We start from the raw sequence: 12,582 nt of genomic DNA, 5'->3' as shown, positions 1-12,582 counted from the left end.
TAACATTTTTAATATATATATTTTAAAGGAAATTATTGGAACATGACCATTATTACCAAGCTGTAAGAACTGTTCCTATCATTTTGAGAAAAAGAGAAAAACCAAGTCACAGGTAATCTCTGGAAAAGGACTGAGAATTTGGGAGTAGAAAAAACATCAGCCTATACACAATATTTAGCTAGGATTATCTTTAGAATCTAACTAAAGACAAATTATTATTAAGGATTATTATACCAGTACTTGTGATTAACTACAGGTGCTTAAAATGCACTGAGACATGGTCATTGTGTAGATCTGTCTTAGAGCCACATTCAGTGAGAAAGACCTGATGAAAGTGGAGTCCACGTGATCCTACTGTGTCCTTGGTAAAGATGTCAGAAAGCACTGAAGGCACCAATCTGGTCCCAAGGGTTCCTGCTTTTTAAAAGGCTTTCATCTTTCCTCAGTGGGATGCCCACTGATAAGCAAAGGAAATGGCAACATACTGGGGCCAGACATATTCTCCTGGTAACCCCAGGCTGACAGATTAAGGACAGACTGGAAGATGACTGACCCTACAGCTATCATCAGAGAGCTGTGTGGGAGAAAGCAGAGCACATGAAAGATGCAAAATGCAGTCATTAGCTTCTAACTCCCCTCCAAGAGATGAAACTTGCTGTTCTACAGCCATCATTAGTACCTGGTGAAGCAGGAATGTTCCCTGACAGGGCAGGCCTCCAGTGTGGTCCACAATAGCAGGAATATACCTGTGTGAGACAGCAAAATCAGCAGGCAGGAAAGACACTAGCACAGCAGCTTTACTCTGTATTCTGCTGCCAACAGTTACCTCTCTCTATAGTATCTGAAGAAGTAAGAGTGTTTCTACTGACTCCCAGACTGGACTCTGTTGGACCACAGGATCAGTGAAATACAGAAGTATCACATCCTGTACTTCCAGTACTGCTGGAAAACTCTGCAGAACTTGCTTCTTAGTAAAATCCCTAAAGACTTCTCAGGGAAAAACCTTCTCTGTAGCACAGGTGAATGTAAAATAGGGCCTGCTAGATGACTTCTGGAGCATAAAGTCTCTACAATCCCAAACAACCTAAACTCATGGCCTACATCAGGGAGGTTTTCCCAGCACCTGTTCAACTGGTGTGCATGGACTTTCAAAGTGGAAAGATGACTTGAACTGTGAGAGAAAGTAATTCTATCCCTTCAGTCCTTTCTGATGGGGACAATGAATGCCAGCAGAATTTACACCCAGTCACTACAAACCAGCCCGACACCAGGCTGGCATAAGCCAGGCCACAACCCATATTGATTGCTAACCATCAACCTGGTTTGAACCAAAGGGGAAAAAAGATCAAACTCCCATAAACTTCAGTTCTTAAAACATAAAAGATTAATGGACAGGACTTACTCCCCCGTTGGCTCCAATTCACTGATCTCAAACCACACAAGGAGGTCATACTTGCTCACACTCTGGCCCAAGCTGTGTTTGCTCATGGTATTTAGCTTTGTAGCTGGCACTTAAAGAAACAAAAAGAAAGAAGAAAATGGTTTACAAGGAACGAACAAGTAAAGCTTACCCTAGGGCTCAGAGAAACCTGTCATTTCAGTGATCCTAGGTATTCTATGTGCACAGATCACATCTTTTTAAATGAAAATGATGTTGCTTACAGCAATCCTTATTTCTCAAAGTGATGTTTTTTTAATCAAAGTTACTAGATTAAAATTAAAAAAGTAACCAAAAAGCTTGTAAAAACATACAGTCTCTCTAGGTCCACAGAAAGAGTTTCCTCAAATGTGCATCAGTTACATCATGGCTTAACAATTTGTGATTTGAATTGCTTACGTCTGTTCATCTGCAGCATTACTCACCAGTGAAGTACATTTCTTCTTCCTCACACAAGGAAAAAAAATAAAAATCAAGGAACTTAAAACTTCAGTCTTCACATTACAAATTGCTAGTCTCTCGTACCAATTTGGATAAGGGAATGTTTATGTAAAAAGGCTGAACAAGAATTATTCCAGAGCCACAATCCTCTCAAAGTATGTTTCTGGGATCCTTATGCTTTGGTATCAGTGATTACCACTGCCCATACCCTCTCTAATGCCTTCCATATAAATGTAGGGATAAACCACATTAAAAAAATATAATGGGATAATTGAAATTCTAGAAATAACCTGATGTTTCTTCATGCCTACTTACATCACACCTTTTTAGCTATCATGACATGACTTTTCTTATCGTTCATTCACTTAATTTTTGTAAATGGGAACACTAAAAGTTTAGTTCCTGCATACAGGTAGTTTTGAAACTCTGCAGTTCATTTTCCATTTGTTCTCCTTTCACATGCTAACCTCACTGCATTTATTAAGCCGAGTAATTATTCTCCCTTCTAGCCTCTCAAGCCCAATTCTTCCCTTGCTCAAGTGTTCTTTTTATCACACATCTGTGTATCCTTCAGCTTCCATCATGACTTCATTTCTCATGCATTGGAACGGTGAAACAGTCCCCAGTCAAGAAAAGGCCCTTGCAGATGTACTTGTGTATTCTCTCTTGAAAAACAAAATGTGAATTCTGTTTCTTTTCCAGGTAAAATAGCAGCTCCCTCAGAGGAACAGATTTTAGAAATATCAGTTGTTGACAGCACTGCAATTCCATCATGCTGGGTAGCAAGCTTTAGCGTCATCAGTTACTCTTCCCACTCATTACTCAGGGTAGTCACTCTCTTATACCCATCCTATCATGCAGCTGCACTTCAGCTCATTACAACCGGACCCAGTGCTGTCGACAGCAGAGGAACACCAAACACGCAAGTCACTCCAGTTTACTGCTGAGCAGAGAAACTCCAAAGCACCAGAACAGAAAAACAACAAAAAGACACATTTAACTAAACATGAAAGCTGGTTCTAGAAGTTCTCATGGACTTGCACTGGCATAATTAATAACTAGGGTGTCTTCTTTGTTTTCTTTTTTCTTTGTGTGGTGTTTTTTTTTGGTTGTTTTTTTAAATAAGACAGAACACAAATGTCAGTGAGAAGCAGCACTGTTAGTGGCAAAAAAAGATGAGCAACAAGGAAACCTATCTAGAACACAGTAGGATGTTTCTCTACAGCTAGCTGATTTTCAGATGCAGCATCTCTCATCCCAATCTCACAAAACCAGGTACAGAACACACACAAGAAAAAAAACAAACACGAGGTGCATAAAGTTTCAAGGACTAGATCCAATGACACAAACAGCAGAGATACCAAGCACGCTGGAGTATGTAGACTCTATATACTTCTCTCTAGAATAGCCACAAACTTAAGCACAGCATCTTCCTTCCATGACCAAAACTGTGGCAGTTTCTAGCCCCAAGAACACTACGAAGATAGAGGTAAGAAAAAAGGAATCTCGAAGTACGTTTTGGAACTACTTCTACATCTACCATAGATCAAATTTGGCTACTAACCATCTCGTTTAGGAGCCCGCTCACTCTGACAACTGGGAACAGGCAGAAAGAGAAAAGGTGGCAGCTGGTCAGCTCCATCCTGGAAAGCAGCCACAGCAGAGGATGCAAGCACGTTGGCGTGCTCGGAGAGCGTGTTCAGCACATGCACGTTTACATAGCCAGACATAAGATACCTAATCAACTCAATTTTTCTTTCATGGTCTGCAAAGGGAATGGAACACACACAAAAAAAGACAAGGATGGTAGAAACATGCAGGTGAGAGACAGCTCGAGAAGGAGGAAATAAAAGGTGGAATGGAAATAAACCACACAAGAGTTCAGCATGCATTATTACAATTGAGCAAAGAAAACCAAGGGTCATTTCAACAAGACTGACTCACTAACCAAGAATGTTAGAGAGCAAAAAGATGAAGTAGTTAATGAATAAGCAAACTTCCAGTCAAGTGCTCAGTAAGCACATGAAGAGCCATAGCCAGATCTCATGGATAATGTCAACATCTGGGGAATGCAACTCTATCCTTTAATAAACCAAAAAGCCCTTCCTGCAAGAGGAGGTTGAGAAGAACACATAAAAAGGAAGATAGCCAGCAAAGACAGATCCAATCTCCTTTGCAACGTTCACTCCATGACATTCTTTGGTGTCCTAAGCAGTTTAGGAATACACTGCAACCTTCACTTTTAGTAGCAGGTGTGATGTACAGCACTGGAGAACTGTTCTCACCTGGCTTGGAGAGTGGCATGGGGGGAGGAAAGTATCTTCGGGAAGGCTGTGGAGGGCTACAGAGAAATGAGAGGAGTTGTCAATTTGGAGGCAGCTAAACATAAAAAATACATACAAATACACACACCCAGAACAGTCCTTCCACCCATTTTTGTCTCTAAAAATGTCCTTACAATCCTATGAAGTCAAGTAAATTCCACCTGTCAGGAAAGCAAGTGGACTCAGCACATTTCTCAGACTAACCTCTGCCCTTTTTCTATTTTCACTGAAGTATTTTTTACTGAAAGCTAGGATTAATTACAATTTCCAAGTGCTCTGCTTCCATTCTGCTCTGAAAAATTAAGTAAGCAAAACAGGCATACCCCAAAATAACTGAAGGAAAAGGAACAAGCCTCAGCTGGTATTTCCTCTTAAAACCAGCATGTGCTTCCTCTTTGCAGCTGCTGCCTGCAGTGGGAGGGATGCCCAGGCCAAGCTCCAGGCAACAGCCTCTTCCCTTAAACTATGAAGACAACAGCAGCCCTTTCCTGATTCCAAGAAACCAAATGCCCAGCACCTTTAGCACTAGTATGTAAAAGAGTTGAGAGCCTTTTGTTTTTCCCCTAATCTCTCTGCTGTTGTCATCCTACCTTTAAGCATCAGGCCGATTGCCCAGGGGAACATTGCATCTTGGAGCACTACGAAGCTTTACCAGAACTCCCTGAGATCACCACTGAAGTTCTGGATACAATATTCTACCACCACAGTGTGTGCAGGGTGGATGCAGCTGTATTGGCAAAACAACTTTCTATGCTTGAGCTGCTGGAACAGTTCCATCGCTCACTAACAAAACATACTCCACTGGGCAAGCAGGGCTCTGCCAGCACTCTGGGATCAGTCAGGAATCCTACTCCTGAGGGTGTGGCTGGATAATTTCAGTAGGAAAAAGCACCTCCTGAGCTGCAGAGCTACCCTGAGCATGATCCCAACGAGCCTTTGTGCTAGAACATGGAATGATACCTGTTGAGATCCTGTCCTTGCAAATGGAGAGGGTGCTGCTGATAATGTCCAAAGACTTCAAACACAATAGGCTTGGTTTTGATGTACTCCACAAATGATTCTGTCACTTCCACAGCAATCTGTTAGGCAAAGTAAGCAAAGAAAATCAGACATACAAAAAGGAAACCTTCTAAGGGGGAATTTTAGGAGTGTGTAGTTTTCTTACAGCTTAGGGTCTCTCACAGTAAAATAAACTGCATTCCTGTTTGGCTTACACATTAATTCTACTGTCTGATAAAGGAAAAAATTAAAGTCTCAATATCAGGTACTTTAAGTAGAAGGGAAGGCTACATGAAACAAAAGGATTACACAGCTCATAAAAATAGATACATTCAATTCATCTGAGATCCTGAGCACTCCTATTCACATATATTTAATTTCCTGAATTCTAGACTGTTTTCACTGAACATCCTGGAAAGGAAACAGAAAATTCAAAAGCAGGAAGTAGAGATGAAACAGAAGAGTTAAATCTGCACACAGAATCATTCTGTATTTTGTTCTCCATTGGGGATTACATCACTCACCTGATCACTCCTCCTGCTGTCTGTTTCTAATAATTCCCCTTACCCCACGTTCCCATACACTTCTCATGAGTTTTACAACAAGAATACACACAACTCCTACTGCTAAAACAGGCAAATAATATTCATGTAAAGTTTTACTTACATTCTGGACATGGTAAAACCCAAGGGGAGTCCCTCGACCATTGTTTTTGAGAGGCTCTGTTGAGAAAGCTTCATCGTGTCGGTGCAAAAAGCTTTAAAAAAAAAAACCCAAACAACAAAAAATAAACCATCACTGAACAGTTTAGTGAACATTGCTGTGCTGTGAACCCAACACTGAAAGAAAACCCATAAATATATTCTGCTAGCTCTTTAAAGGGAGCTGAGCCATGACCTAAAGTTAGGAATGCCCTTGTCTTTGCGACAATGATTCTTTTACTTGTTTTGTGTTTTCATTAGTTCCATTTTTCATTCTTTCTTAAGGAAATAAGCCAAAGAACATCTTCACCTGAGAGCTACTCAAGGGTCATAGCTTTCATTCCAGTTAAGCATATGTACAGTCTAATACTGGGTTTTTCACAATAGAAGCCATCATCAAGCAAAAACTTAAGATATCTGTAACTAGTAAGAGTCCACTCTGATTCTTAATTCCTTTCTGCAAAACCTTATTCCTTAACACCATGTTAACACAGCAGGTACCACTTGTAACAGAAATTCCAGTCACTGACAAGGGCTTTTTCTCTGCTACACTACAGGGCCACTACTTTGAAAAGCTCTCAAATTAGACCCTCCATCGTCTGCTAATATTTGTAGTCCCTATCAATAAATAAGGACAAATTCTTACTTGAACTGGCAGAAGATGTCTGCATACTCAGGAAGGATGCCACTGGCCTGCAGCACTGTCACACGGAAGGTAAACACACTGCCCAGCTTCAAGTGATCACCAATTTCCTCAGTGAATCCTTCCATTGTCATCTTTCCATCCAAAGTGGCCGATTTCAGGTCTTAGGGAGACACAATAATCCCACATGAAATCACTCTTCTCAATTTTTTTTTCCCCTTCCTTTCTTTTCTTAAAATATTCCTTCAGGCAACACTTCAGTCCCATCACACTTTTTTTTTTTCTTTCTGTTGAGCCTGAATTATTTGCCAATAATCACAAGATGCAAATACCTGAGAACAGTTTTTCTGCACTGTTCTTCACATGAGTGACTCCATCACCCATCACATGCAACCCACTGGTGACACCCCTCCCTACCTACAATATTCTTGAAGGACACTCAGAATCTCTATGACTTACTTAAAGTGTCTCTCATTTCCCTTAAGTTATCCAAAACTATGACATATTTCTTGCTTACCCAGCTCATTCATTCTGTTGATCTCCTCTGGAGGAGTGGTAACCTCTGAATTCTGTCCTTGCCCTTCCACAATTCTTAGTTCTTCCAACGACAGCCCAGACCGAGTCATCGCAACTGAAGAAAAGTCACTCTGAAAAATTAAATGAAGTTGCATGTAACAGACTCCTGCAGTTTCTGCTTTTGCCATCCCCTTCTTCCCCTGCAATATTTCTTCTTTATTGAGAATTGCAAACTACTGCACTCAAAGAAATCTAACTCAGTTTTGAGGCTTCTTACCTTATCAAAGTATTCATTGTCAAATGAAATTTTGGCTGTGCCAGACTGTCGAATTCCAGAGCCATAATCTGGGGCTTCTTCATCAGCTGAAAAACAGAAAAAAAAGAAGAAAAATATGGGGAGGAGCAGGAAAAACCCTGAAAGTTCTCTAAGTGGAAATTCTGATTACAAAGGAAATGAGTCTGTAAAGCACAAGAGGCCAGTTCCAGTCATCCAGTAATAGACTGGATTAAGTGCTGGAAAAAATCATAGCAGAAATCTATCCATTGTGATCTCCAGTGTGGGAAAACAAGACAATGGGGTTTCATCAGTAATATACTTAACTTCAGAGAAGTTTGAATGGAAAATAAGTTCAGTACTAATTTTATTATTTACTTCTGATTACTGCAACTCAGATAAATTAACAATCCACATGGGAAGGTATACTTATATTGATGTAAACTGCCATCTAAAATGCTACAGCCAGGAACTAAAGCAGTCACACCAGCAAAGCTTCACAAGGTTCATGCTCTACATCTGAATGGTGGTTCTGTCCATTCAGTTTGCCCATCTAACCTCCTCCTCTTTGGGGAGAGTAACAACAAAGAGGCCTGATTTTTTTCCACAATAAACACATGCTTGCAGGAGAAATCCCAAGGTTCAGATTGTGTTCTGAAACTTCACTTAGGGACAAATAATGCCATGGCCCTTTTTCAAGATATTCCCCCAGTTTAATTTCTACTAGCTATGGTGTATTCTATTTGTTTGGATGGATAAATAGAATATTTATTTGGAAATATTTGGTCAATGCTAAGGAGAAGCAGCTAGAAAGGAGACTTTTGTACACATTAAAATAGATGTTATTTCTCTTGCAGTTCTAGTCTCTGCCAGAGTGATTCTTACACATCTTCAGAGTCTGAGATTTCATTATACATTCCCATGGAGAATGAAACTTTCAGGGTTACTCTACCTAAGCAACAATGAAATGTTGGCAGTCAGCCACTGCTGGGAAGGACCAATTATGGGAAGTATCTGTGCTTTCACCAGCATGGGTAAGACATGGCTAGCTACTCAATTAGCTCACCCCATACTGGAAAAGTATAAATATGAGATGATTTCTCTTTATACTATGCTGAAAGCTCTCAGTTCAGGAACTTTTTCATATGCATTCAGTCAGAGAATGGAGGAGCACATTTCTGTGCATTATTTATAAGGATAGTTTGAGAAGAGCAAACATGTGGCACACTTAACTTTCCTGCAAGTCATCACAGCTATCGAACTTGCATATATCCTTGTCCACTACTAAACTGGGTGCCAGAAAGAAAACCTTCATTTTTCATTGTTAGACTTACTGATACTAGTTAGCCCTTCCACTGTCCGAAAAAGCAGCATTGCATTAGTTGCTAAGTACAAACTTCAGTGATCAACACCATAATTTTAAAAGCTTCTGACCATTATTTCAGGATTTATTCATGCTTGCTCTGTGTGATTCACACCAATGAAAAAATTCCAAAAGCAAATTAACAATAAAGTGTTCCTTGCCACACTAAAATTATTCAGGTTTGAGTATAGAATAGTTTGATTTGTTTGTCTGGTTTATAAGCTGCAGGTATGAACAGTGCACTAAAGAGATGCAAAGTAAAGCTCTCAGAGTGTCTCACCTGCTATAGCCTGCACTGCTACTCGCAGAAATCCTCGTACTTCTCCCTTCTCACTAACAACAGCCACTCTGTGAATCAGAGGCACCGGGTACAGCAGGTTGCTCAGGTACACAAATGCTCTGGTAACAGGAAGGGGAGAAAACACAAGCAGGGTTAGGCAAACATCTGCAACACCAGCCTGCAGCATTTGCTTGGCTAGTGGCACGTTCCAGTCTTCAGACAATCTGCTTTAATCCATCTATCAGACCTGCACTGTGGCCACATACCACACTGTCCACACTGGGCTCCTCAGCAGTGGCAAAGCTGCCTGAAGCCACAAACCAGAGTATCCTGGAGACACGGGGTTTGTCTCACTGAGTTACAAAACATATATAGGAGACCTTTTAAGATGATGTCTTCATAAAAGGTAATTTTAGATGCACTACAGTGGTAAATGGAGCTGTTAACAAGACGGTAGAAGTTTACTAAGGAACTACTGATTATAAAGAATTGAGTTTTCCATCCCATGAGTGTGTTTTGAAGTGCTAAAAGGGAATCGATCTACTGTGTTCACACAGCCTCCAATATTTTACTGAACATACAAAAACACTCTTCAGAATACACTGACTGAATGTCTTCTCTTTTCTACACACATTTGATAACACTATATACAAAGTAATCAGACATCTCCAATAAACCACCTCATCTCTTAGGCTTTTTGGAATATTCACTAAGTATATGGATAGTGGAAGACTTGACAGCCTTCACAGCTAAATATCTTTGGGAGTATTATACTTGTTTGTTTTAAACCCAAAACACCACTACAGTTCTTTGGAAGAGTCATTTAGAAATCACATTTTACAATAGGAAAAGTAGAATTTCAGCCCAGTACTGGATGATCCTTCCATACACTAACTTAACAAGTTACCTACAAGCAGGGTCTATTTTGGAACAATAAGTTAACAAGTTCTATCACAGAGAATTTTTAATTAAAAGTTAACTTAAATTAGCAATTTATACATTTTTAAATTAAATTATTTTCCATTTTTGCAATGAATTGCTAAAGTTCTTAAAACACCTCACTTGATTATGATTAGGTTGGGCAAAACTTTAAATGTTGAGAAGCCTCACAAGTCAGGTAAAGAAAGAATGGCTCTCAACAAGGGGGGAATAAAGGAGGGATTTATTTATTAAGTGAAAATGGAAGGATTTATTTATTAAGTGAACTGTTTCAGAGTTCAGAAGACTACTGAAATGCATAGAAGTTTAACCAATAGTTTTACCAGTCATTGCATTTAAATTGACTAACCAATTTTGTAATTATTATTAACTTTTGCATGTTAAATTATCCTAAAACCCAGTCATTTAACTGGATGTCCTTGCAGTCCTTTTTATTAGTCTTTATTATTAAGTAGAATTAAGTCTTTGAATGTATAACTGTTACTGTTTAATATTCATAAGGAAAGTCCTGCATGACAAAAGAGGACTGAGAGAAATAAAGATGTTCACTGCCTCTGTCTGGAGACGTCAGCTGTAGGATTTGTTCCATGAACACAAGACTGATCCAAACTCAATTCCTGGTGACACACAGTTAATGACCACAGTTAGAAAAGGGAAATGTTTCTCCTTGGGTTCACATGCCCATTCCCAGAATGAATGAATTCTCTTGAAATGACAAGGTAGTCAAACAGGTGTCAGTTATGAACCAAAAAGACAAGAATAATGCTACTAAAAAAACCAAGTGGTGACAAAATGCAATAGAGAAGAGAATGATTAATAAGGCTATAAAAGTAACAAAACAAGAAATGAAGAAAACCATACAACAACAAAAAAAACAATTTCAACATAACACTTGACTAAGATTAGATCCAATTCCTTTTCAGTCTGCTCCAAAGTGAGGGAAGCACTGATAAAGCAGGGAAAGGGAAGAGACTAAATTTAAAGTAACAAAACGGGAAGTTTAATTTTACTTTTTTTTCCCCAAGAATTCATTTTCATTTTTAGCTTTGAAATTTCATGTGGTGCTCATTTGAGAAAGCAGCATCCCACTATACAAGAAAACAGTTCCCCACACTAACAGTCTGGAACTGAACCAGGCATGGAGTTCAGGAAGGTATGTAGTTAGATGCTCAACATGAAAACCACACAGTTTGAAAACTACATTTCAAGCTAGGAAGAACAGACATTTTTCCCCAATAGAAAGGAATCTAAACAGCCTTACACACTGAGATCTCTACAGGAAGAGGCAGTTTCACAAACAAGAAGAGTCATTACAGAAGCCTTCCTACTTCCAAGCCAAACTGGTGGAAAGTGAAAGCATTAACTGCATGAAAAATTAAAAATATATTTTTGTTTGCAAAAAAGTTCTGCAGCTGCTGTACAACCTATGACAGGAACAGCATTCAGCTTCATGAGCAATGCCAAGGCTGTCAACTGAGTAGAATTACAATCCCCAAAATATTTCTCCTCTTAACTTCCTTCCATCCAGTCACCGAGCTCACTGGTATCATTTTAAATTAGAGATAGAAAAGCACATAATATAAAAAGTTTTAAGCTTCCTATTGGTGACAAAAATGCTGGATCTCTTCTGTAGAATGAAGAAAGGAGCTTTTTATGGAGCAATATGGAGCAATTCCAGTGCCACTCCATCTGCTTCATCACACAACAGTACCAAGGGAGGAGTGGATGAAATCTTAAAGAGTTTTCCTCCTCTTCTTCCCACACGTGGGAGGCCTCCCACTGCCCAGACATCCCATCTGCCAGTGTCCCCTGCACCTTAGCCCAACAGACTGAAAAGGGGATGCTGTATTAGCAGAAAGATTGGTGAGGCAGAATGGCATAGTCACAACAAAACTAGAAATGAAATTGAACAAACACAGTTTTGGTTTGTTTTTTAAATGAAAACAAACAACAGAACTCAGAATGATGATGGGTATTTTTTAAATAAACACACTCATTTAAGATTTAAATACGATATCCCATAGTTCTCCCCCACCTCCCTTAAAAACATAACAAATGCTTGCTATGTCACACTGTTAAATAGAATCAGCCTTAAAGACAGCCAAGCATGCCAGAAGAGATGGCTAAAGGGACCAGCTCTTTTTTCCTTTTCTTTAATACTTATAGTACAAATAAAAGACAGTCACAGCACAGAAAGAGAAAAAGAAAAAATACTGTAAGGCCCAAAGAGTTGAACAGCTACACGATCTACTTCTCCTCATCCATTGAGCACTACTTGTGCTCAAGACAGTATCCACATAGACGGACATGCCCTCTAATAAGTTTAAGTCACACTCTTCAAAAGCAGAATTCTCCTGCTGGAAGACACTGAGGAACCAAAATAATTTCTACCCAGTGGTGCTAAACAGTCTAACTGCTTTCTGCTGACAGAATTAGCACGATACAACAGGAACATAACAGAATATAAACCAACAACTGGGAAAAAGTCATTCAGCTGTCTACTCAGAGACTTTACAAACTACATTTCATTCCTCAATACCATTGACAACCTCAGCAGAGTTCCTCGCTATGTGCAGCCAAGGTGGTTCAGGCTACACAACTGTGCCCACAACTGCTGCAGCTCCACTTGTCTGGCTGTAGAGACAGAGCTCAGCATTCTTTTTA

General features: G+C 39.6%; 1 protein-coding gene across 8 annotated transcripts in view; it reads right to left on the bottom strand.

The window, feature by feature from the left end:
* The window catches only part of KIF1B (kinesin family member 1B), a 90,976-nt gene that overhangs the window by 16,754 nt on the left and 61,640 nt on the right, over nt 1-12,582 (bottom strand). For all 8 annotated transcript variants that reach the window (XM_051637232.1, XM_051637238.1, XM_051637234.1 and 5 more), the window contains 9 exons: nt 8,980-9,098; nt 7,340-7,425; nt 7,064-7,193; nt 6,550-6,709; nt 5,869-5,959; nt 5,164-5,282; nt 4,165-4,220; nt 1,403-1,511; nt 680-746 (listed from right to left, as the gene is read on the bottom strand). In XM_051637232.1, coding sequence (XP_051493192.1) covers nt 680-746; nt 1,403-1,511; nt 4,165-4,220; nt 5,164-5,282; nt 5,869-5,959; nt 6,550-6,709; nt 7,064-7,193; nt 7,340-7,425; nt 8,980-9,098 — 937 coding nt within the window. The remainder of the gene's footprint in view (nt 1-679; nt 747-1,402; nt 1,512-4,164; nt 4,221-5,163; nt 5,283-5,868; nt 5,960-6,549; nt 6,710-7,063; nt 7,194-7,339; nt 7,426-8,979; nt 9,099-12,582) is intronic.

This window comes from Apus apus, chromosome 20, assembly GCF_020740795.1.
Source record: "Apus apus isolate bApuApu2 chromosome 20, bApuApu2.pri.cur, whole genome shotgun sequence".
NCBI lineage: Eukaryota > Metazoa > Chordata > Aves > Apodiformes > Apodidae > Apus > Apus apus.
This window is presented reverse-complemented; position numbering and strand designations above follow the sequence as displayed.